The sequence below is a fragment of the Haliaeetus albicilla genome, chromosome 17 (assembly GCF_947461875.1).
Source record: "Haliaeetus albicilla chromosome 17, bHalAlb1.1, whole genome shotgun sequence".
Lineage (NCBI taxonomy): Eukaryota > Metazoa > Chordata > Aves > Accipitriformes > Accipitridae > Haliaeetus > Haliaeetus albicilla.
The window spans coordinates 21,086,194-21,113,532 of record NC_091499.1 but is presented as its reverse complement, the minus strand read 5'-3'; the positions used below and the strand labels follow the sequence as shown (position 1 = coordinate 21,113,532).

The following is a 27,339-nucleotide window of genomic DNA, read 5'->3' as shown; positions in this document are numbered from 1 at the left end:
GTATGGCAGGAGTGAGTGACCCAGCACTGTGGTGGCTGTGATCCTCTTTCTTCAGCAGAACCCAGCACAATGACTTAACAGTTATTCCCCTGCACTGGGCACTCCAAAGATAGCTTCTGAGCTCTTCCAGAATAATGTGCTTCTTGGAGAGACGTATGTGAAAAGAGAAAGCAAGTATTGTTAGCTGAAGTGTTCTTGCTCTGCATCTTCTGGGACTTCAATTCCAGAGGACATGTAGGGAAATTTTGGAGTTTTGTTGTTCCTAGATAATAGCAAAAACTTTTGTTGAAAGATCCTCCCACTGAAAGAATATTAATAACTGTGATCTTTCACTAACCTTAATAGCCAAGGGGGGAAACCTGCCTCTAAATCAGTTGAAAGCAAGGTATATAATTGGAAAAGGAAAGTAAAGCTTTTCTCAGGCTAAGTTTTATGCTAAAATGTAACAGATGCCAGAGAACAAAGGTACTCAAATGTGGAATTTTCTGTTGATTTCATGTGAGAGGTACAAGAAGTAGTGCTGGACCTCAGTCAGTTATATCCCAGGGTCGCTAAAAGAAAAGAAAGCAATTTTTGCCTTTCACTCTTTTCTAGTATGCAATGTTTTTTCCCTTCCCTACGTGCTTGATGGAATCATTTTGACTGTAAAATTTAATTGGCTTAATGCAGTTTGGCATGACTGCCACCTTTTCTGAGATGAGATAGGAGATTGTCTCTTCAGTGCTGCTTCAGCAGCCAACCTCCTCCTCCTCCATTCCCAGCTTGTGCAGGGCTGGGCTGTTTCTGGAGAAGGAGTTGGTGATTGTTAATCTACTTACATGTGACCTCTGCCACAAGAGCAGCTTCAATGGGTGCTGTGACCTGTGGCACAGCTGCCAGCCTAGCTTTGTCCTTTCTTTTTGCTTTCTTTTCAGTCCTGTCCCCCCCCTCCTTGGGCTATAAGAGTAAAGACAAGAGCTTTAGCATGTGTGGCAGTAACTGCTGCGGTGAGGACGAGCAAGGTTAATAGCAGCACGGTGTAGGCAAAAAAAGGGGAAGTTGGGAGCCAGCACTGCCGCAGGATGCACTGGAGAATGGTCAGTGAGGGACTAGCCCAGAGCTCTAGCCCAACCACAGAAGTTGCCAAGATTGTGTTTTACAAGGGCGTCCAGAAAGTCTCTGTAGCCTAGATTAAGAAGTTGTTAACCTTAAACTGTATTGTATTTTTTCTTAGGGATTAAGGATAGTGATGATGGGGAAAAAAATTCGAACTTCTAAAATAAAATATAATGATGACATCAACAACAACAACAACAACAATAATAATAAATCACTTAGACACTGAGTCACATTCCCCAGAACAAGACCTTCTTGGTATTTGTGGCAATACTACCATGTATTACACAGCAGACATATATTCCATTGTGTATACAATGCTGCATTAGCTATGATTCTTTTATTACATGTAGATTGTGTTGGGAGAGATCTAATTTGAGTTGCTGTGTGCTTTACTACATATAATTTCCAAGGACAGTATCCTGGCGATGTCTAGTTAAATAAGTCATTCCTCTCCCTTCTCCTCTATCTCGCCCTTCAAGAAAACTGTGCAAAAATTTTTTGCTTAAAAAAAAAAAAAAAAGAGTAAATAGTAAGATACATGACTGGACCTTCAACATTCAGGAAATGCTGATGTTGTGTTTGTAGTCTTGTATATATTCTTGAAATAGTCATGGTACCCTCTTAGATGAGAGAATAAAATGCAATGGATGCTTTTGGTTTTCTGTTTAGCTGCAGTAACCTCCAAACAGTAGGTTTGTAGCAGATCCCCAAGAATAAGAGAGGGTGCCAGGAGTACCAAGTCCAAGCTATTTGAGATAAGAGCTCATTTTCTTTTATTAATGGTACTTCATGCTTTAGTTAAATCAGTCCTGCAAAGAAATACAATCATACAAGCTTCATCACTCTCTTAGAGTTACAGGATGCAGCTACTCTCTCTGCAAAATTGGAAAGAAATACAATGTTAGCAAGGGAGTACTTGTTCCCATCTCTGTTCATCTCATAAGTTACATTGAAAACTCTGCTAAAAAGAGAGATAATTCTAAGAGACTGTCAGAAGAACTCTAATTGCACGGTCCTAAAACTGGGAAGTTAGTATTCACTACAAACCATTTTTCACATGAAATTGATAGAAGATCATGCCTCAAAGGAAGAACTAAAGTCCCAAGACAAGTTCTTTTTGCATTAGCACATTGTATATTTACTACAGCAGTTTTAATAAGAGAATATAATGCAAGAGTAAAACTCTATTCTGAGTGTTTATGTTCATGGCTACTATTATATTTTAATATAACAAGCATGATCTATGTAGATATAAAAGTACTGCATAATTTCTACATTATGAAAAAGGGAAATTATTTGAAAAGAAAGACTTTGTGCTGTTTTATAAATTATTGACTTGAAGTAATTTAAGTCATTAGAGTCTGACATTTCAATAACTTTGGATATACCTGGAATTACAGATTATGTATATTAACTTGTCATTTATACCAGCTAACTTGGATTTTCTGCTTGATGCACTGTCTCAAATGCTGCTCTTCTTCAGAGCTTAACTGAAGTGCTACAAATTCCTAAGTCTTCGTTTTTGTGGATTTTGAAGACAGGTTTGATAAATTTATGCAGCATCGTTGACTGACAAAAAAGAATGTAGATGTTCCATGTTTAGGTGTTATCTTATATAAATGCTGTTATACACTTCTTGTACTATTTTACACAAAAAATGTTCTACAATTTTGTGTTATGATTCTTCTGCAAGCATAATAGGCCCGGTAAGACTGGGACACCAATACTAAAAAAATCATTGTCACACAAGACTGGAACACCAGTACTACAAAATCATTGTCACACATGGTAGTAGAGAACTTGCAAATATAAGTTAAAGACAGTGGGATATTGGGCTTATCTTAACGTGGAGTCTTTGAAAGACGTATTGTCCTTATACATGAATGTGCGCTGGAATCCTGGTCAAGGACACTATATTCTAGTAAATTTAATATTAAGGTTAGCAGATGAAACATACCAAGAATTGGCATGTTTGTCCTCCCTTTTATTGCCTGGAAGAAGCATTTACATTAAATCATGACATTGTCATTCAAGTCTCTAGATGGCATTAGTGATGTCCTCTGACAGTCACCAAATTTGTGTCAAATATGAAGACTGTATACACTGTTTTTGTTCTTTTGTCAAAATAGGCTCCATGGAGGCAATTCTAAAAAGGTCAATAAGGGGAGCTAATTAAACTTTACTTGTTGAGAGTTTGCACCAGGATTGACATTTTCTATATACAGTCTATTAACATTTACAAGTTCTTATTTTTAGATTTCTGACTTATCTATAGCTTTCAGATGCACCCTTGACAATTGAATTATCATTTTCAGTTATTAAAGCTAGAGAACAAGAATCTGACTACTTAAAGACTACAAACTTTGATTTGATCTCAAGTTCTGCTCAGTGAATATAACTAGTAGCTACTGTTGTTGTTAAATTTAGTTAGCATGCGTCGTTCTAGATCCTGCCATAGTGTTAAAGTGCCCTCAGAAGTTGCTGTGTTTTCATAGCAAGTGATTTTTAGTACGTGAAGAGAAAGGACTTCTCATGAATGGGTGTTTCTGTATGTATTTGCAGTGGTTGAGAATGTGAAATACATTTGCTTATGGACATCTTTCTCTGTATTTTTGCTCTGTGTAAGTTAATGAAACCATACAGTCTTCTCCGTGAGATAACAGACTGTCAGTAATTTGAAATTTAGTCTCTGTCTAAGATGGGAAAAACTGTGGCTCTCTCCAAAGACGTTATTGTTGGGACTTATCCTGCTTATTGAGAAGTGTCACCATGGTACTATCATTCTGTTTTGTAGCACTAGTCAGCAGAATTGTATTTCTGTAAAGAGAGCAATGGTTTTCCAAAAGTGTGCAAATCCCAACACGGACCTGGAGGATCACATTTGATTTTTATCTGCTTCACTCTCTCGCTCCTATTCCTGAAAGAATAGGAACCCTGACTCATAACTGATTTCAAAGTTTGGGGGTTTGGTTTGCCCCCCCCTTGTGGCTTGCTACTAAGAGTCTGCCCTTCTCTAGTTTATGATGTGGTGAAAGAGGAAGTAAGTTGGGGAGCTTGTTGAGGCTGAGTAGGGCACTGCCTGGTCTCTGGTCTGCTGACACAGCAAAGCTCTTGCAAGTTTCCTTTTGGAGTAGAGCCCATTTGGAGTGAGCATGTGCGGAAAGAACTGATTTTGTTCTTTGAATTTTTAGTTTGGGAAAGTTAAGGAGAATGGTAGGCATAAAGTCTAGAAGAAAGCTTGCTGTAGTCTTATCAGCCTATAATTAAAGTTGTACTTCAGTACCTTTTAGTGTTTGGGGGGTTGAACTGAAAGCTTGTCTAGCAGGTTGGACAGAAAAGCCAGGCTAAACCTCAATATATAGATGGTCTTTTTTCATCACTGGCTATTGCAGGTTTATCTGAAGAATTATCCAGGTTATAAAAAACAGTGTGTGTGTGTGTGTTCTTGGGTGTTTTCTTCCTTCTGAGAGACTGAATAATGTTTGTGGCAGGAGGTGGTGGATCCATAATTGTCTTTCCAGATAAGCACCTCTCCTGAGGCTCGGCTATTAAGGAACAGTATAGATGGGCAGGAGTGCATATGCAGATGTTTTTTGTGAATTATGTCTTGCCTCTAGGTCAGAATGTTCATTGTGTCTGGTGATTTTTGTACAGTTTCTACTTTCTTTCTTCCAATGGAGTAAAGTGTTTTCAGTTTCCTCACAGCAGGGTTGCATGCCTCTGCAGAAGTTTATCATGAGAGGGAAGACCTTTATGATTTTTATTTTTTCTTCAGGAATGAGTAGCCGAAATAGAATAAAGCATAGAAACAGATACTGTTTTTTAGGGGAGAATCCAATTTCTTCATTTTCTGTCTTGTCTTTATTTCTGATCACTGACACTTCACCGCAAAATACTAATCACATTTCATTTCAGAAACCTCAGGATCTGCTGTGGCTGGCCTCATTGGCAGAAAGGAGACATCTGAGCACAAACACAGAGGCACCAAAAGGCTCTAGCGTTCTAGCTGGCTACCTTGTAGTCTGGTGAAGAGAGAAAATGAAATCTGAAATTTTTTTGGAATGGCGTCTAACAATGCTAAAAGCAGTATTTGCCAACTGGCAAAAGCAAAGTTGATAGGTAAAGAAAATTGTTGAGAACGCTGTGTATTATAATTGTAGTGGTACTGTTTTTTTTAAAAGCTCTAATATATAATTCCAGTGACATGCTTCTTAGATATCTGTACATTTTTCATTTACATTTTGACATTTAAATTTACATCGTTTTATGATCCTGTAATTTTACAGCTCATCTTACATACGCTTTTTTTCAATGGCAAATTGAAATCACAGATGAAGTGTGCTTAACTTGAGTAAAAAAGAAAAAAATGTTTAGTGGGATGGGGAAAAAAAAAAGTCGTAGCACACAAACATATTCCTTGGCTGTAAGCTTGTATGTGCAAATTAGGCTCACTTATGAGAATGACCTTTTTCATTTTTTCTTGTGCTAACATATCCTAAGGAAAGTACATATGGTTTCTCACAGTATTAAAACATATCCCACTGTTGGCATGGTAGAGAACACAGTTTGTAGTACTAGAGAACTTGCCAGCAAACTTCAGTAGAAATATAACTGGACTATTGGATTTTTGGTGAAAGTTTAGCAAGCTTGCTAGAAGTACTTTGACTATGATCCAAAGTTAAGTTCTGTCTTTCAGATGTAAGATAATATAGGAGAAAAAAAAGTTCTTTATTTATCTCTTTTGTCATGTTCTATCTCTTAATTTTTTTTTAAATATGTTATTTTTGTAAGTCAAGTATCTTGGAAGCATTTTCTGCTGAAGTATGTGCCCTAATGTTTGTCTTCTAAAAGAAACTTAATAATTACACATCTGTACATTAGAGATACTAAACAACACCGTTATATGCAGTCGAGTGGTAAGAAAATTTTATTTGAATGCACGGTATTGTTTTGACCAAAGATAGCCAAATAGAAGAATAGAACAGACTGGCACTCATAAATTTAAAATCTTGACCGTGAAATCTTAATGGTTTTTTCCCCACACTGAAATTGTGTAGAGTGTATTTCATTCATCATATCAAGCATAAGCTCCTCAATTGATCAAATGCTTTTATATGTAAGTAGTACAAAATAGCTATTTCTAAAATCTTATAGAACGATGTAGAAATTGAAGTGAGAGTTTCAAGGCTGTCCAATTGTGCTGAGATGGTAGCTCTCTGGTCCTCAGATTCATTCAGATTTACTTACGGGAATGTTTGTAGTTGCATGTCATAAGCAGAATGTAGTTAGCATTGTTGTAATGATAAATCAAGTCATGGCACATCAGGCAATGTGTATATTGGATTTTATCTTTTATTTTCCGCTGTCTCATGTGAATTAAGTGAGGTCAGGCATAGTTGGTGTTTAGCTAAAGTAACAGCTGGAGAACTGGTGGAGGGAAAACCAGTGTTAACAGGTAACTTGTTAACTTGTTTCTGCAAGTCAGCAGCTACTAATATTGACAAAGTATCATTTGGGAAAAACTGTTTCCTAGAAGCTGCTAAATTTGGGGTGAAAGTTTAAAAAGATCCTGAAATCTGAGATTTGATTTTCATATATATTTTTTCTGGAGATGAGATGTAGCACTACCAGTTCTGTGCAATAGCTGTTACATGCTTTCTGGAACATTTTTGGTTTTTCGGAAGGTGGTGGTAATTTGTCTGAACCACTTTTTTTCCTTAAAGTTTTGCTTTAACTTTTTTGAGTGTATTGCTAGAGGTAATCCCGAAACTGTATTTGTATTTCATTCCAGAGGTGGCTTATATAACCGAAAAACTAAAAGATAAAATAATGGAATACTGGAAATCATTGTCTTTTTTTCATAATTGTATTTCCCAATTTTTTTTTTTTTTTTTTTTTTTCCTGAAATGTCAGTACACTTGAGAGAACAAAAAGCCTGGGAGTTGTCATAGTTTTCAGTGAGTTATGTCTTTATGAGGGTTCCTTTTGCCATTGACAATAGTAACAGTTTGCTTTTGGTATAACTAAAGAATATTTGAAATAAATGTAGAATTACTTTCAGAAGCATTTGACATCTTTTGTCATAGGGTGTTGTTGGTTTGCATAATGTTACATTGTATGGCTGCAAGCAGCATTTTGTTGATCTTCATTCCAGAAAAATTGAGGGGTTTTTTTTTTTGGTTTGGTTGGTTGGGTTTTTTTTAGGATAAAGGTTTAGATATTTTTACCATAATGTTGCATTGCAGTTTATGTGAATGAGAGTATTAAGCAGAAACATTCTTTTAGGTCTTTAAAGAAGAAATAGATATTCTTCAAAATAAGTTGGACTTCCTGTAGCAATTTGAATTCACATTTTTCATGAAACATAAATTCTATTATAATTTGTCTAAGATTAAGCTACTGCTGAAAATGCCAACTCTATCCTGAGTTACTCTCAATGGAAACTTTGAGTATTGTGAGCTACGTGGCAGGATGGGTACTAGGTTAGAATAAAATATCAGGCACACCTGGTTAATTACATAATAAAAGCTGCATGTAAACTACATGTAAAAAACATTAGTTATCTTCCTGCATGTCACCAGCAAAGGTTTCTCTCTCCTCACACCCACTCCACTTTGTATCGGTAAAGGTTTAGTATCAGTGCTGTATTCCTTTGTCAGAGCCTGGCATTTCATTTTTATTTGTCTCTGTATCTCTTGGAGGCAGGATCAGATCAGTGACTTAAATTTATTTCCTTGTGACTCTTAATTCTGGGGTAATTTTGCTTCTGGCAGCTTCACCTTGAGCTCTCCTCAGTTTTCCCTAGGTGGTGGACCTTGGAAGATCTTTATTTTCAGATTGCCTGAAGAAGATTCCTCTATTTTCACCTTTCCTATTATGATGTTTGTCTTGGAAGTTTTTCCAAGGTTGCCTGACTTGCACAGTGGGTAACAGTTCTCCTTGTGCTGTAGGCACCTGAAGTGGTAGATACGCTTCTTTAAAGCAAATTGACAAGTCTGGCATGTCATTAATTTTTCATTTTTCTTTTCATTCTTGCTTCTACTCCAAGAATGACATTTTAGTAAGGTGCCCTCCTTTTTGGCTGTTCGTTCTTTCCCCTCTCTTAGCAGTGCTGCTTTCCACTTATTTGTCATGCAGTTGAGGTCGCTCCAGTGGGGAGAAAATAGGTTCCTGCTTCACATTCCAGCATTGCTTCCTCTTGCCAGGTTTTTCTCGTGGACTCCAGTAATTCCTACAGACTATGTTCCTTAACTTTGCCCTCCAGAGTCTGGCACCAGGCAGTCCAGGAAAAATTGAGGCGGTCAGTACCACCAATGCCTTTTCTGAATAACTACAAAACTTTAGTACAGCAGCTCCATCTCTTCTTCATTTATGTTACTGTACTGTTTTGAAACTGTGGTCCATCTTTTTGTATTACGTCTTATGTAAATAAAGCAGTTGGCGTGAGGGCTGTGTTGTCTTATGTTACACGTGACATGTTTTTGCCTTTCGCTCCCCGCTCCATTCCAAATTTTGTGGTGTTCAGTATGCTCACCAAACTGAAGTTCAGGCCCTTCACACAATGCTTGTTCTGGTTTGCCACCTCTTTTAAAAAAAGGGCTCTGTGAAATTCAAGTCTCATTTATTTGGAATGTTAGGTAAATGTTTTACCCCTACCTGTGTACTTCCAGCTATCTTTGTAGCTGCTTCTTTGCCCTTCTTGAGGGTAGGAGTGATACTTGTTTTGTTTTCTTCCAGTCCTTGGGAACTTCCCCAAGAACACCATGACTTTTTAAAGATTATGGAGTGGTCTGGCAATAATATCAGGTATTTTCTCCAGCACTTGTGGGTGCATCCCATTGACTTGTGCACATCTGATTTGTTGAAATGTTCCCTAACCTATGGATCAAGCTTATATATTAAACATAAAGATTAACGCTGAATTTATGTTATGGTGGAGCTAAATCACCTGGAGCATGAAAGTGGTGGGTTTTGGTGTAGCCAGCAGGTGAATAGTATCCTAAAATGATGAAAATTTATTGGGATTGCTGGAATGTTGATCATGGCAGTGGGCAGTGGCTTGATCCATGAGGGCATAGACAAGAACAGGGACTTCTTGTCATCTGAAAGTGTACTTCTGAACGGCCCTGTGCAATGAAACCGAGCTAGGAATTTTATGCTATGTAGCATTAGGTATCTACAGTTTAAGCACTGTTGGAAACTGCTGGGATTTTGGCAGAATGGACCCAACTGTTAAATTGTATTTGTGTATCATTTGCCTGGTATCAAACATAAATATAAAACTAGCAACACAAAAATCGTGTGTGATTATCTATCTTTTGAACTTGTCGCTTAATGCAGTCCCATTTGATGTGCAGGAAGACTTCTCATCGATACCCTAGCACATTTCTGGCTTCTCTGTGCATATTGAATGCTTGTTATCCTCTTGATCTTTGCCAAACATACTCAAATCTTTAATAGTTCACACTTTTGCAAAATGTATTATTGGTTGTTTTATGAAGTTGAGTGGGTTTTGAGAGCTTTGCGTTGTGTGTGGATTCCTTTGAATCTCAAGCTTATTAGTGATAACTGCTGTGATATTGGTAGCAGATTGGATAAGAGTGGACCTGGAAATTTGTATTTGGGGTAGAGAAAAGATAACTTTGGGGAGATTACAGTTGTCCTTGAGAGATGCTACTGCTTAGGGAAAAAAACACCAGACTTCACAAATTGTCTATTGTTTATTTTTTAACTATTTTGTGGGAACTGTATATGCAAGCACTGATTGAAATGGCATGAATTTCAGTGGGAGTTGCATCAGAATTAGTGATATTTTTAATAGTTGGATAATAATTCGTAATCTGGTTAGAATACAGGTGATACTTTGATCTAAAATGTGTAATTTGGGCTCCTGACATGCAGTCATTACACCTGATGGGAGTTCTGCTTCTGCCTTTCCTCTTTTTTTTTTTTCCTGATTTATGGCATGAAACATATTAAACAGCTAAAACAGTGGAGGAACAAGCTGCATGCAATGGCAAAAATCTATGTTAGCTTGCGCTGCTAGCAGTGCTTCAGACTTTTCCAGAGAGGTACCAAATCAAATGCTGTACCAAATCAAATTCTTTTGATACTTCCAGCCATCTATGAAATAAGAACACTTGTATGTACAAGTGTGCCATAGCTACAAATGAAAGATTAAAATGTAAAGATTTTTATTATTATTTACAAATCGCCTGCAAGAATAACCTCTGCTTATTATGGCATAATGAAGGTGAGTTTAGTTTGCTGCATCTTCTCTGAATAATTCCAAATGTAATACAACAAAAACGTAATTCTAAAGTACGCTTTAATACCAGTAGGTGTAAATATAGTCACATTTCTATTTCCTGTTCGAATTCATTATTTTAATCCCTGTCAGATTCATATTTGTGGTAGTAATGTACCCTGCATGGCAAGTGCTGAGAAAACATTTATAAAAAGCTTTGCCAAGGAAATCTGACTATATAGACTACAGTGACTTTACTGTTGAGAATCTTCATGTGTTTATGGAAAAAAGGTACTAGTTAAGCAAGTCTGATTTGTAGATTTTTGTTGCTCAAATACCCAAATTACTTAATAATTCTAATACATGAGATAGGGTAGTACAGCAGTTCTATTGATATATTGGCAAAGAAACAAACATGACCGGTCTTTACCATCTGTTTATAATGCTATATAAAGAAGACCTTACTGGTTGCCATGGAAACCAGCACTTCCAAAACCACAAGTGTTTGCTTAAAATCTCAAGCCTTCTAAAGTCTTGTCTTTTCTGAGGGTAAAAGAATAGAAAATCTCTAAAGTTTTCTAGTGTTTGGTTTTTTTTTTTTTCCTAACAGTTGCTTCACTGTAAAATGCTTTCAGTATTTTGTGCTCTATCTTCTTTCATGACTTCATAAATTTAAAGCATACCGCTGGTAACTTAATGAGCTTATTTAATGCTTAGCAATGATGCAGGAAAAGGGGGCAGAGATTTGTTGGGGTTTATGTTCATCTTTGTAAAAGGCGAACAAGCCTGATTGTGATACTGACACAGTGGAGTGAGAACTATGGAATTTGGGTGGAGGTCACATTGAAAATACTTCTTACCTGAGTAAAAACCCAGATTCGTCTTAATTCTCAGAGTCAGCCATCTGGGTCTCACTGAAAAAACTCTCTAGAATCAGTAATCTAGAGAAAAACATCAAATGAAGATAATACTGGTAAGAGTTATGGTCTAGGTTTGTCTGTATTCTCCACTGTTGGCTTAAAATTGATTTTTTTTTTATTTTTTTTTTTATTTTTTTTTTACTTGGAATAAACCATTGAAAAGCCCTCAGTATATAGTATTTAGAAGTATATACATTTGTCATAGTATCTGGGAGTATTTATATTTCTTCCCATTTGTGACTGTGTGTACATATTCCTGCCTTGCATTCTGTCCTAATTCTACACTGTGTTTTAAGGTGGTTTTTTTCCCCCCACCAGTTTACAAAAGGCTTCTGCTGTGTATAACCACTTAACTCTAGTAGATAGTGACACATGTAGAGGTGCTGCCATTTGGACTAATGGTGCTGCCTGGTTTTCAATCACTTAAAACAATTTCCCTTTCTATTTAAAAGGAAGATTTGTATTTACAGGACTCTTGGTGTGTATTTGGCTTAAGCTATTTACAGTACTTAAGAACAATCCATTGAAGCACAGAACTTAGAACCTCTTTTTCACGGCTAGTAAAGAGCCTTCAGTGTTTTTGAGGAATAAATATTTGTAATGAATTCATCTGAATAATTCTGAAGATCAGTTTGGTTATTTAGAAATATTGTTGAGTACAGACGGTTAAAAGAACTTTTTCAATCATTCTGTAGTGACAATACATATCTTAACATTTTTGCCTTTTCATGTTTCATCCATTTGTAAAACATGCTGTGAGCATTTTTAGTGTGAGATAATGGCCAGGAGTTGACCTATTTCATTGTTACATTTCCCTAGTAGAGTTTATTTAATGCGAAATACATTTTTATGACAGGCTTTACAATTACAATATTGCTGAAGTGACACTGGACCTCCAGAGGTGCCTGAATTCATTAGCCTTGTGAAGCTAATCATATTTCTGTCATTCACAGAAATCTTCCAAAATATTTGTATTGCTTTCACTAAGCAGAATATTCCTGTGTCTGAGAGTGCCTGTTTTCAAAAAGGTAGTCTTGTGCTTGAGTAGACCTGTTGATATTGGTCGACAGTGGGGTGCTAGACCTCCCACAAAGTTTAAATAAAGTCAATATTGATGGAGAAATCAGACACACCAAAATTAGGCTTCTGTCTAAGTATTTGTGGTTAGGAAAATAAGGGTGCCAGACCTGCAAGCTGCTGCTGGTCAGAGTAATTGCACTCAGACACTAACTGCATTTTTTGGTATTAGCTTGCCTGCTATCCACATCACATTCCAATATCAAGCCAAACACTGACCAGGAAAAACAGCAGAGACTGGCAGTTGGTTTAAAAATACATTTTGGTGGTTTGTTTTCTGTGTGGTGTCTTGAGTGTCATCCTTAAGGTAGTCCTTTTTGCCCTGCCCTTACCACTCATAAGATCTGATGGGTAGAGGGTAGAATTATTTTTTTAGAATAAAAAAAAAAAAAAAAAAATTTCTGAATAATCAGTATCTTTGAGATAAATGACTGATTATAGCTGCCCTTTATTTTTATAGTGTTTTTTTTCTATGTCCATAGTAGGCTGTTTTCAGATCTTAAATGACCATGCAACCTAAACCCAGCTCTTTTGAAACTTTGGTTTCAAACTGTTGCTGTGCATCTTCATTCGAATGAAGAAGTCGGTGGTTCCCTTCTTCTTACCAAGCAAAACATTTTCCTCTTCATCCTCAGCTGGTCATAAGTTTTGCAGAAAAATGGGAGTTTAGAATGTTTTTTTGTGTTGGTTTTTTTTTTTTTTTTGAACAGCAACTCTCCCATTCATCCTAGGGGATAACCTATCCTAGAGGAAGCAAGTACATCAAAAAACCTGTAAAATAATATGCAAGTATGTAGCTGATCATCATGGCAATAGTTCAAATAGCCTCTGCCTTTGGGAAACCCAGTAAACCTAGTAGCAGTGGATGGTAGACTGATATGAGTGTCTAAATGGGGTTCTACAGGTTCCAGGGAAAACTACTTCTTTCAAGAATTTGAAGGCTGTATTGGTTTTTGGGAGCTGTAAATGCTCAAGTATAATGAACTGCAAGTACCCAGGGCCAAGTATCAGTGTTTGCTTTGCACCTGCCCAAAAATCTGTAGTTTCTTAAACTTCATCTTGATGATAAGATTTTATTTTTGTGGCATCTTGCCCATTTGAATCTCCACAACTTTATTTAACCTTCTGACTTTTATAGTTTCCTAGAAGGGTCCATCTTTTCTGATCATTGCTGTGTTTAAAAGGTTGTTGAAATTTTCTTCTTGAAAGTAGTACAATAGGTGGGATATACACTAAAGCCTGAAGAAATAGGTGCATGTAGCAACTCCAGAAAGAAATCAGTCTCTCTTCTGATATTGAAGGATGCTCTGACTTTTCCTAGAAATCCTTCAAAAAGTTATGTCCTAAGAGCAATGAAGTGATGAAAATTTGCATGGAATTTTTCACCTTTACTTAAGAAATGTTTCTCCTTGTAAGCAAAATCCTGTGAAAACTGAGCAGCTATTTTCTACTCTCATGGAGTCACTCTGTTGGAGAGGACCTTAGGAGCTCTCCTCCAGGAGCTTCCTGTTCTACAAGGTATGCTACTGCAACCTTCTTCCAAGATAAAGCAATTAAAATAATCTTTGTTGTGTTTCTATTCAGTTTAGATCTACAGATCTGGCTGTGGATGTTGGAATGGACCAGGGGTTTTAATGTGTTTTGAAGATACATTGTGCAGAAGGGCATTTAATATATGCTTGAAACTTGAGTAGCAGGTGAAAATAAGTCACTATAGACTGCTGTTAGCATACACCAAATATATAAAATTGAGTGCTCTGAGTATTTAAATGTATGCATGTTTGAGTGTGGTCATATGGTAAATCCTATGATTCAGATAAGTGCATCTATAATGCAGCGGTTTAACATCCGTTTAAAAAATGAGTATGTCAGAGAGTTTTCTCTTATTTACTTCTGACAAGTCATTAATAAAGCAAATTGGATAAAAGCCCTGAGGCTGGTAGAACTCTTGCATTTCTAATAAAGAAGCTGACAGTCTTGCCGAATAGCTCCATGCCTCACCTCTAGCACTAGATATAGAATTGTCAGTTATAATTTATTTTGAAAAAGTGTGGGGTTGTTTGGGTTTTTTTTAACAAAGGTACCTGCACCTGTAACCATGAGTGCTCAATCTATATTAAGCAAAATAGATATTACTTTCCCGAGATGTTACAGATTTAAAACTGTGTTTATATTGTCACACCTGGGATTGTCAGTTTGAATAGAGGGGTTTCTGTTTCAGAACAGTTTGTATTTCAGCTAAAACTAGCCTGTGTTTTCAATGACATTATCCTAGGCTTATAAATCTTCTTCACCAGCATAATTGATTTTGGTTGTGTTACAGACTTTACCAGCTGCTTTTTATTAGAGCAGTGCGAACAGGTCATTTTTAAATTTTTTTTCCCCTCCTTTTGTTTGACATCTGAAGTGGGAAGGTAGAGGGGTAGCTGATCACCACCCGTGTCTCTCCCTGTTTTCTTTCCCCCTGTAGCTGAACGGAGCTTGTGTATGACCTGGAACAAAATGATTGATCTTGTCAGTGGGACACCTGCAATAAAATGCACGGAAAGGAAGGGCAAAATCGCCAGAGGAGGTGAGGAGGGCAGTGATCTGTTCACTTCAGCCCCTACCATCGGGCCAGTGGCTGGAGCACACAGCTGGGTGGTGGTGGAGGGGCTCCCGCTGGGATAACTGATGAAAGGGCTCAAATCCAGCAGCTCTCGTTTGCTTCCATCATGAGCAGAACATTTGGGAAATACTAAAAGCATCTGGCTAAGCATTTAACAACCCCTTTTTGACCCTTCCAAAATACCTTATCACGCCTGTTTTGATGGGAAATTTGTTCTGTATTCTTAGTTGTTAAATTTGAACTAGCACTACTACCCATAAGCATGCTCTCTTCTGCTACGCCCACTTGCAGAGTCAGTTGACTTCACAGTTGCCTGTGCTTTTTGGTTTTTTCCCCCTCCCATTTGGTACTATGAAATTTCCCTCATGTCCATCTCTTCCTTACAGTAACTGTTGTATTTGCCATATTTCCTTTCTATTGTTTAATTTAAAGAGTTTAATTTAATGAAAAAAGTGGTAAGAATATTAGCTGGTTTTGTCTCGTGCAAATAATTTAAAATCTTTGCAGTATTTAAACAAGATATGATCAAAAATATGAATGGTGCTTGCAATAAATAGTCTTTTTTTTTTTTTTTGTAATGTAAATTACTGATGGAGTTAAACCTGACAGTTACTGGAGGTTAATATTTTAACTGCAAAGTCTACTGAAATGGCTGCACATGTGGAGAAATACAGAAAGCATTAAGTGAAATGCTCATGTTTGCTTGATTTATTCTCTGCAGCAGACGGACTCTGGTAGTAGGAGGTGTAATTTGCAGCACATTAGCTATTAGCCAGTGTCATTGCTTGAGTGGGTGGTGTGAGTCTCTTGTGCCTGTACAGTGTCATACTGCGCATGTGTCAGAGCTAGGCACTTCCCTGTGCTGTAACATGAATTTTTTCTGAACGTTGTTCTGTGTTTAAAACTGTGAATCTGCCAGTTTTCCAGTGGGTTATTCTGTCACATGGATAATATCTGGAGTAAATGCTTTTAGATTTTTCGTTTTTGAGGGTGTTTCCTCCCCCCCCCCCAAATTCTTAATGTTTTGCAAAACTGAATTGTAGAAGCATTTGACTTACCTACCTTTTTTGGTATGCGGTTCCCTGAGGATGAAGTATGTAATTTGCAAGATACGCAGCCTGTAACTTAGAGCAATCAAAATTGTGCTAATGTTTCTTTTTGGGGTACCTTGTGCATGTATGTGTGGTGTTCAGCATAGGTTTTCCAAAAGAGTTGCAGCTTGATGCATCTTTTTTGTGTGCACAATTTCACTTGGGTTGCTTTTAGTTCACTTTTTTCCCTAGAGGCACCTGTCTCCTGCCACATACCCATCAAGACTAATTGCACCATCTGGAAGACTTTTGTATAGCTGTTACTTGTGCAGAATATCTCTTGGGAGCTTAATTCAAAATGTGAATGTGACCCCTGAAGCCATGTCAAGTAGCTGCAGTAGTTTCTAGTGTCTAAAGGATGATCACCGTAGGCTTTATTTGTTTCAAGTCTAATGTGGTTTGCTTTAGTATGGATATGTTACATGGCAGTAACACAACTTCAGTCATGTTTTGAATGGAATTAGACTTTTGACTACTGATTTGGAAATTCATAGAAAATCCTGTCTAAAATTGCATCCAAACCATATGTGATGTATAGGCTATATGATTAGGTGTAGAAATGACAGACACGTTGGTCCTTATTGTTCCACTATTTGATTTTTTATGTCCTGTTCTTCCCCCCCACCCACATCTGCACTTCTCATTAATAGTTTTCTGCTAAAAATGCAAGGCGTTCATTGCTAGTGGTGTTGCAAGCCCCCTGAACAGCTCTGAACACTTGTTTCTGTTATTGCTACGAAATTGTTCAAGTATTTTCAGCATAAGTAATTATTTTCTTCTGTTCCTCACTTAGTCTGAATCAGGTAAAAGTACTGTAGTGTTTCACTTCTAGTGGTATCTATCTAGGCAGTGGCTTATTTAAAGGCCAGTGTTTTATAATCCTGTGTTGAACACCTTTCTTCTCTATTTCTGTAATATGCTGTCCCTTGGCAAGCTGTAGAGCACTAGGCATGAAAAACCAAAGTGTTCTGATTGTTAAAAGTATCACTATAATTTGCTGTATTTTGTTTTTAAAAACAAAAAAAGTGTTATTCATTTCTCATGGGATCCTGCTTTTAGTAAGGCACTCTGATTTTACCAGCATACATATGTGGAAAAAAGCAATTTTTTCCTAAAAACTCTTTTCTTCAAAAATAAGTTGTAAATAGTGTTGAGGGAAATATATTTGTATTTAGTTGCATGATCTGCGTAACTTGTGTGGTTGTGAGTAATGTGGTCAACTGACGTTCAAGCCAGAGAAGTACTTAACACCACCACAAACAATTATGAATGCTGTGTACAGGATGTATACACGCTATATATTATTCATTATATGTATTTTCTGTTTTTTCCTGGGTAGTTTAATGTTCGTTGTGGCTCTGACTTTGGAAATCTACAGAATTTTAAGTGTTTAACTCTTGGCTGCACTTTGTTAACTGCGTATTGGAACATGGTAAGCAAAAACATTTATTTGTGTGCTTGGTGAGAGTAAAGGTACGCAAGTTATAAATTCATAGAGTGCTGAAGGCAAGCAGTTGTCCCTCCTTAAAATCCCTCGCTACATGTACCCACTAAACAAAATGAAGGTGCACATTGCAGGACCACAGAGTGTGCTCTCAGGGAGAGTTCTGAGCTGTGCAAGCTTTCCTGGGTTTGAGCAGTTGGGAAGTACTGCAGGATTGGTCTACAAAAGAAATCATCGTCTGCTCTGGAAGATACTATATATCTTCCTTTCAGTGGTTCTTATGCTGTTTTATTCAGGGTTTGTTTTGGTTGGTTTTTTTAAAGGATCTTTGAGGATGGAAGAAGTGGGAGCTGGTGGCTCTGTGACATGGTTTCTCCTCAGGAAGTTATGTTTGAATCTTGTGTGGTAAATAGTAAAATCTGTGCTGCATGTCTTCCACTAAAATATTGATTACCCATGTTCTCCTAATTTTTAGAAACATTTAAATTGGTTTATTTTAAGATAGCTAGCAAGGTGATGTGTTAATTGGTATTTGCATTTTACTGCTCTGTTAAGAGAGACTAACATTTAATTGCGTTACTGCAGATCAAGATCGGTGGCTAGTACTTGCTTTTGGCTGAATTTCAGCTTTGACTAAACGTTTGGTATCCACTTGGTTGTTAAAACCTCAACTTAGTTGAACCAAACTCTGTAACTGTCTGAAGCCATACACACTTGCACTCTCTTTTGGAAATTTGGTAGAAGATGATACCTTCTCTAACACCGCAGCTGCCCATGTTGCTGAGCGTGTGGGGTACACCTCATCCTTAACTTGTCCTGGGTGGGCCAGCCTGTTAGCCTGCGGGTGAAGCAAAGGGGATGTGGGCAGATTAGAAAGGCACAGAACAAAAAGCCATGGCCTCGTTTGGCTCATTAGACACCACCGGAGCTAAAAATATTGTGGGTTGTGGTAGAAAGCCATACTGGCCTCTTCTTATTTTAATTGATAGTGGCATTTGTAGGATGTAGCTGCACTGAGTGTGAGCTCAGGGCTTCTCTGGAGGGGAATTATTAGCCTGGAATCAGTGCAGGTGTGGAGACCAAGCGCAAGTAGCTGTCTAGCACCAGCTACCTGGGTGGACCCACTCATTCTACTAGAGCATGTAGTTTGGGCCATTCCCCCATCACTGTAGAACAGGCTGTAAAGACTCAAGAGAAAAGTCAACATTTGCAGTAGTGCAAGAACTTTCACACATAAGGGTGCTATTTAAGTGATGATTTTCTTTTTTTTTTTTTTTAATGTTTATGTGTCTGTGTACATGAAATTAGTATACTTAAGATATTCTTGCATTGTGATGTGGTGTAAATGTAATTAAAAAAATCCAGATGAAACTTTAGGTTGCATCCACTGTTTTCTTCATTCAAATGTATTTCCAAGATCAACATCTTAGATTTTCATTCAGATGTTTTAAAGACTGTTCTGTTTTGATTTCCTTCGGTGATTAGGGCTAAAATTATACTCTGGAATAAAATGAGTTGAAGTGCTTAGTAATCTGTGATGTAGTTCTTTATATGATTTGTTTAACAAATGTTTAGATGATATTGGAGATACGGGCCCTTATTTATTGGAAATTAGTTTACGAATTTAATAACATCTGGAATGTATTATCCTTTCTTCTAGCCATTTAGCCTTATTGATGAACATAGGAAGTAGAAAGCAGCTTGACCAGGACAGGAAGAATACAACTGGAGACATTGCAGTCAAAAAGGAAAGCTAAGCTTGCTTTAAAGCAAGTTAATTTCTGAGATGGTGTATCTAAGTGGTCATTTAGAATTGTTTTCAACAGATATGTTTTGGGAGGCAGTTTCCTGCTGACCCCAAATTTAAAGATGCAGCATTTGAAACAGTTATTTTGTTTAAAACAACCCATCTGTACTTCATTTATCTCTAACTTTTACTTTACGTCTTTCATCAGGTTCTGCAAAGTCTATTTCTAATATACTTAGACATGTTATATGTGTTGCGCAATCTGGTCATAACCACTCCAATGTAAACAGTTTTCTTTCAGCGGGTTGTAGATTTTGGTTGTACCTTTCCTCCTTTCCCTTTCTTCTCTTGAAGTATGAGGCTTCTTTTGGTTTTTTTGTACTTCAGACAACAAACTGAAAGCTCTTACGTTCCTGTTACAGTGGATCACATTGAATTATTCTGAAATACTCCTTTCATGGCTTGACATGAAATGCAGGACATATGCTGCTCCTTGGAAATAAACAAGATTTAATCCTGAATACTTGCTTTTCTCTGCAATAGTAGTATTTCATTGTAAGTGTCAGGTAAAGGATGACAAAAGATCACTATTGATAATTGCAGCTTATTTCCATGCAAACGTGAATATTAAAGACTTGAAATTATAGCAGCCTGACGTCTGAGCCTTTCTTTCCACTTTGATAGGACCAGTGAAAATGGATTGTGAAAACATGCTTTTTTTTTTTCTTTCCTTTTTGCAGGGGTTTTGTGTACGATAGCCGAAATAATTTACAGATGCGAGGTTTGGTCATATTGCTTGTTTCCAAAGCTGCTGGACCCAGCACGGCCGAACTCTCTTTCCAGCACAACATGGTCAGTGGAATTTATTCCAGGTATGTAGTAACTTTCTGTAGCAAGATACACCAAGGTACATTTGATGGGCAACTTCATGGTGGTATCAAAGCATCTTAAGTGGCCCGCTCAACTCTCAAGGAAAATTGATACTTACCTAATCGCAAAACTTTGTTCCTCAGGATTGTTGTAAGCTTTCCAAGGTGAAAACCATTTCCTACTCTTTGTATAGCTCTTATAATATCCATGCCTATATCTTAATTGTGGCTCTTGGGCACAACAAAATTAAAAACATTTGAATCAAGATAATTATTTGAAAGTTTATGTTAAGAGGTACTCGGAATCAAAAAAGTAAAGATGCTAGAAAATTTTTTTTTAATAGAATATTTTCATTTTGAGTTTCTTGGGTTTACTCAGGTACACCTACTTACTAGGAATTTCAGAGTCAGATTGCCAGTCTTGTGGAATACCAATTGGTTTTACTGAACAGATAAGTTTTGCTCTAGCCCCTTTGAATGATATTTTCCCATGAAACAGCAGTGTAGAATAAAGTTTTTACCTTCCATGTGTCACAGCGGAGTTACTGAGCCTACCATTAAGGTTCCTCAGGCTCTCACTGAGATAATTCAGCTTCAAGTTCCTAAATATTTTTTTAAGTATTTCAAGTAAATTACTTAATACTAGTAACAACATTAATCAAAAATAGTGGTGGCTCTCCTTTGTATATTTGACAATTGACTGTTCCACTGAAATAATAAGTGAGATCTGGTTGAAAAATTGTAAAATTTGAATTTTTGAAATCCTTTTGAAAAGCTGTGAGTGTTGCTTGGTTGAGGGAACAGACTCATATTTTCCATGAATTGTGTTTCTGACCACTGTGATGTATTAAATGGAGATGCACAAACTTAGTGACATGTTTGTATCCTGATTTGGTTTAGAAGTGCAGAGACAGAATTGTAAAATTGAAAAGACCAAACACATAAAGTTAAAATACATGTAGTATCTTAAAATAACAGAGAAGAAAAATATGTATGAATGGGTACAGACAGAAATAACAATAAGTAAGAAAAAAGACAAGACTATAAAAGAGGCTTGTTATGGAGTGCTGTTTTGTCCCTTTAGCTGTTTAATTCCATTCTTGTTTTGTTTTGTCCTTAATGTCCCCTTAGGGTTGTAAAATTTTTATATTTATATGCAAATGATGCTGTATGAAAGCATAATTCTAGTTAGTTAATTAAGGCACAGGAGGTATTTTAGTTTGTTTTGTAAATGATTAAAAAAGTTTACCTTAAGTATGCCTCATAAAAGGAGAGAAAAAGCATTATTTTTTGATAACTAAGTTCTTGAGTATGATGATTCTGACCATGGAGGTAACGTTTGAGCGTTGAAAGCTGCCGTTGGGAAGGTGACTAGTGGAAGTATTCATTAAGGAGCAAATAAGACCTTGAATTAATAATGAGCCATTTGGTGTAAATGGACATCATTGGAACTATGCCAGTTCAACCAGCTGAAAATCTAGCCTAATAATCTAAGTTTGAGCAAGTCAATAGCCATTATAATATCTAGTTCAGAGTTACAAAGGTACTCAAAAAATGAAGCAGTTTTGAATACACCCACACGGGTTCACTTAAGGTTCATTACTGTCTGCAAAAGTGATAGCTATGGAGTTGTTAATTTAAATGGATTTTCAATGACACTTTAAGCCTGTAGCATGGTGTAAATATGAGCAAACTGATGCATGCTAGGAGAATGCCGTAGTGTTGTTTCATTTTGTGCCGTAGTGACCAGTTCTTGCCCTCTACTGAAGTCACTGTGGTCTTTGCCTTTGACTTTGGACCTCCTTTCTTTCTTTAAGGTACTTTTCCAAATACACTCTTAGATGTGAGTCTAATTTCTGATTTTGATTTCTCCATTGTATAAAGCTAAGAGAACAGGCAACTTTTAAAATTGTGATCTTAAAGGGCTTTTGTGATTGTTTTATGTATTACAAATAGTGTTTTACAAACTGCTTTCTCCTGAATAAGAACAAAAGGAAATAGTTTTCCATTAGTACATTTTTGTCTGCTATCTTGGTTACGGAGTAATTATATATGTTGTGTATATTAGACATACATATCAAGGGCAAAGTATATCCTTCAGTGACATGAAGTGAAGAAATACCCTTAATCCTTTATTGTTCATATGTGTCTCCAGCTTTGGAAATAGATTCTTACAGATTTTCAGCTCAGCTGTAAACTATACAGCTCTTTTTGTTGCCATGCCATATAATTACTTCATCTTTATATATAATATTTTGCTGGAAATATTATTTCTGGCACTGTAATGAGCATCTTCATTGCCTGATACTTACGTGCTGTGAACGTTATATTGTGGACTATTAGCTGGGATATGGCTCACTTGATTTTAGGGTACTTAGTAGTGATTAATTAATTGCATTCCTGAAATCGGAGCATGAGCTAAGTTGTTCCAGTACTTGTCAGCAATTGCACCAGCCCAGTCTTTCTTTTCCCACTGTCTGTGTTGGAACCAGCTGTTGTGCTCTCTTTTAAATACTCAGTCCCACAGTGGATAGCCAGGTTACATCAGTCCGCTATATCTGGTACTACACTAAATGTAAAATCTGTGAGCAGGAAGATGTAACAGTGCAATAATTATTTAACTTAGAAAACCACAAAAAACCATGGTAGACTTTTTCATCCTGGAATCTGGCATGTTCTGCATAACCTCTTCTCCCTATTTCATATTCTTGAATCACAATATAAGCAAGCAATACAATAACTGTAATTAAAACAGAAATATACTGAGAGCTGAATTTGGACTAGCAAAAAAAATTTTTTTTATCCTATTCTCCTGTTCTCTAGATATGTCAGTTCACGGGACAATTGACCTAAGTGTATAAAAATAGATTAGCTAGCTGCTTAGCTGCATCTGTTTTTTTTTTACTAGTACACAATGGAACAAAACTGATGCCTGCTACCAGAGAGCAATCTTTTCCAGAATAATGAAGATTACAGTTTAGGTAGTTACAGGAACAGGGCTAGTGTAGTTATATGGTGCTACCTCTGGCCAGCATTGCTTCCAGCTTTAGCACTTCATAATTTGCAGGAGATGTGATCTGCCCGCATTAAGCTGGGGACATGGGGGGTCATTGTACGCAAGGATGTCATAGTAACTGCTGGTTGCCTTATGAGCTATGCTGAAGATAAGGGGGGAAGTGTTATAAAAGCCTGCTTGGCATGCTTTACTTCGTACAGCCACCTCCCTATCATGTTGCCAGCAACCTGACTTTATTCCTATTGGCGGGGAAAAGAACCTGGCTTTACTTCCAGCTCAGCACTAGTGATCCCGAAAGAGGATGAAGAGGAGAAGTAGCAGCCTGATAAACAGCTCTATTTCAGCTGCTGGACAGATTTCCTAAAGTTGAAACTTTCTGCTGGTCTCTTAGCCTTTAGGAAAATATTTCCTTGGCTACAGAAGCATTGCAAATGTAATGATGAAGTGCAGTGCTCACTACAGAGTATGCAAGCAGTATCATGTAAGGGTTGATGTCATTGCCTGTACTCAAGCAAAGCGTGCATCCCATATTGTCTGGAAACTCATTCCTACTGCTGTGCTGAAGAGAACGCAAAACTCACTTTGGGTTTAGGCAGAATCTAAGTAATGATAATTTATCACGCTAATAGTATCAGAGAACACCTTAGATGTGACACAGGAGCCTAGAGCTTCATAAGAGCTTTGAGACACATTTCATAACTGTCGATTATACTAGAGTCTGACACTCCTCTCTGTGGCCTTCTTTCAGAGCAAAACTCACTTGGATAGCCAAGTATGCAGCTTACTGTTCTTTTACTTTGCTGCTGGAAGTGAGGTTTTTAATTGAAGCTCCAGGATCCTGTGGTTTCTAAACACTTACAGCTTTATGCTTCATAGTTGGAGCTAGATTCTTACAGTTGAATATACCAAGACTGGCTTTGGTCCTCTCACTAAATACCCAAAGGGCTATCTTTTTCTGTTCAAGTCTGGCACTGTCAGACACTACTGGTTGGGGAACTGAGGAATCTCCTTGGCTTTATAGTGAGTAATGAATTCTTGACATAGCCTCTAGATTGCAGTTTAAAATGCAAGTGACACCAGAAAATAAACTTATGTCATGTCTTCAGGCCTCGGTATCCTTGGCTCTAATACAAATTATTTTCTTCTCTCTCTCTCATGTTTTGCTGGTTTTTTTGTTTTTTTTTTTTTTTTGTCATTAGTGCCAGTTTCTAAAATACCCTCTAGTACTGACATCCATTGAGCCAGCTCTGCAGATTTCCTTGGATGCTTGTCAGAGGTTTAAAAAAAAAAATAATTTAAAATCCTTTTTTCAGTCAAATCTGCCTGTGCATTCATACTGGTGAATCCTATGGTCATTGACAAGCAAAGACTTTTTTATTCTACCAAACTCAGCAAGTCTGTGTCTGTGTGTGTGTAGAGTGGAATATAGAAAGTACTGTTTCAAATCTGTACTAACACCTGGTAAATCCAGCAAACAGATTGCTGGATTGGTACTATAAATACTGGGCTCTGTCCCTGCCTCTTCTCCTTTGGAATGATGCAGCTGGCCTTTAAAGCTCCAGGAATTAATTGCTTGCAAGGTGAACATGCTTTCTTACAAGAAGAAGGTACTCGCTGGATAAACTTGTCTCTGAATCAGAATTCTTCCTACTTCTTGGAAAAGTGATGGTAATACTATAGTGACAGTGATCATGAACATATACTCCTTTTACTGAGTGTTTTAGTAATGATTTTGGAACCAACATTGATGCTGCTTCCAACAAAAGCCCAATTTAAGAGGAAGTTAGCAGCAGATGCCAACTCCTTGTTATGGTGATGGGTCTTTTGCTTGTCGGGTTCCAGTAGTAATTCTTACTTAAGTGGCCTGGGTACCCTTTTTTGGAGACACTCATACACACACAGGTCACACAATCTGATTTCACATGCTCTTTGTCATTGTGGCTATGCCAAAGTCATCTTGTTCTCACCTTCTCTAAAGGAACATTGATTTGCAGCTTCAGGGTCTCCAAGAAATACCAGATCTTAACCAGAGGGCTCATTCATCCATTGGTTGCTTTTGCTCTGGAAGTCTCTTTGATTGCAAAGAAGTCAGGAGGGGGTAGGCATCATTCCTAAGGGCAGAGGACATACTGTTCTGTCCCTTTGCAGTTCCATCTAGCTTACTCCTAGCTTTTCTTTGCTAGATATGAAAACAAAGCTTTCCCTTTATTTCTTTCCCATGGGTTCCAAAGAGCTTTACGCCATCTTCAGAGAAAGTTCAACCTTCCATTACCCTCCTTTCAGGGTAAACCAGATGCTGCTGATAGTACATCTAGGTTCACAGGATAATTTCAAGTAGGAAGGGATCTCAGGAGGTCTGTAGACCAATTTCCTACTCAGGGTCAGTAATGAGGTTAGGCTCATCTAGCTTTCTTTATGAAGGTTAGGTCTTTCAAGAACATAGTCTTTTTCACAAGACGATAATCAAAATGTGTTTTAAACAGATGAGTGAACTTTCTACCCCCTGCCTGTAGCCTCATGCTCTGCGTTTAATGCTGTAGTTGGTGTGCATTCATGAATATGCAGCTCACAAGAGGCCACAGTGGTGTTGGCATAATCTAGCCTGTTTAGGTGTCCTTAAGGTCATTTGAGAGCTGAAATATCCAAAGAACTTTCCATCCCAAGATTTTCATAATTAGTAATGTGGGCTATGTCAAGGCCTACTATGAGAACACAAGCATAAAGGTTTTGTCTGTCTTAGGGATACGCCACCAAAAGTTGCTGTGTATTAGCAGGAACACTAGGAATCTCTTGCATTTCTCATAGGTGACAGCTCACCATCTGCAGCTCTATCTCTTCTTTCTCCAAAACCCATGCCATGGCAGGCGTAACAGAGGTGATGCTGTGCTTGTTAGAGCAGTCTTTAATTGCTGTATGCATGAAAGGCAATCAGGCTGCCTCCAGGGAACTGAAGCTATGTGAATGATGATCCTTGGACAACTTCAGTCTGTAAAGCATAGTCAAAAGTGTAGAGGTTATATACTGGTTATAGTATGCTTTTGAGACTTGCAGTCTGCACAAATTTACACAAATGGATGTTGGTTTGTTGACTTTACTTCTATATGTGTCTAGGACTGCTGTTGAGCTGGGATTTTATGGTTGAGAGGGATCTGAAATGGCAATACTCTGCTTTGTGTATTAGCATAATGGTGTTTGAGGTGTGAGCACACCTTCTCTGGAAACTGAGAAAATGTAAAAGGTGTTCCACTTTGAGTGATAAACAGAATAAATACTCCATGAGGATGTGCACCTTGGGCTCTGCATTCCCCGAGAGCTGCAATTATTGGCAAGTAGCCTCTGCTCTGTCGTGAATGCAACCAAACAGCTGAGAGATGATAGTGCTGTTCTTGACTCAGAAGACTGTCACATCTCCAGTTGGAGTAGACAACTAGAAAGTGTAAAGTGCTACCTTCTGGTTTAGGAACAGGTAAATGTTACTCTGGCAAAGGAGGTCTTTTATTCTGTAAGCTGTATCTTCACGTGCTCAGCTCACCAGTAAAGTTTTGCCAGCAAATTCTTTCTACTGTAGACAAGCTTAAAGATGTTTAATTTTTAATAATTGTTTAAATGCTTTCCAACTGAAATATAAATATATAATCTATATTTGATTAATTAATAGTTCTATGCAAAGAAATCAGATAGTCTCCCTTTAAAAGGAAGAAATGAAAACGCAAATCCGTTACAAGGCCTCTTGGTTAATAAACCATGGCAAACATGAGTAAATTTTGGTGAAGGTGAGATTCATTGTATTGTTATAGTGTAAGTGAGACTTAGAGATTGCCTTGACCTGTTTGCTACTAAATTTTATAAAAGCCTTCTTTCTACCTTGCATGGTGTAGATTTTTCTGTGGATAAATTCTGTTTGAGAGTTATTGTAAAAGACAAAACTCAGATGAAATAAAATCAAAGAGTGACCATACAAATTATGATTTGGGTACCTATAAACATACAAAGAGCATGAGTGTGTGACTTTTCACCTCATCTTCAGACCTCACGCTTCTCTCAGTTTCTGTACTCTGAACTGTATAGCGTATTAACTTGGGAGATTGGATTTGTCTGTTTCTTACCTTCATATTTTGAAGTAAGTGAGTGATGCCTGACTTTATCATGGGCTCCTGTCATGTGAAGGGTACTTCCATATTTGTGAGAAGTTTTTTTGGTTTTGGGTTTTGTTGTTTGTTTT

At 37.4% G+C, this 27,339-nt stretch overlaps 1 protein-coding gene across 1 annotated transcript in view; it reads left to right on the top strand.

The window, feature by feature from the left end:
- Nucleotides 1-27,339, top strand: part of PDSS2 (decaprenyl diphosphate synthase subunit 2) — a 122,667-nt gene that overhangs the window by 27,768 nt on the left and 67,560 nt on the right. Inside the window, exon 2 of the mRNA XM_069804984.1 lies at nucleotides 19,973-20,104. Within this exon, the coding sequence (XP_069661085.1) occupies nucleotides 19,973-20,104 (132 nt within the window). The remainder of the gene's footprint in view (nucleotides 1-19,972; nucleotides 20,105-27,339) is intronic.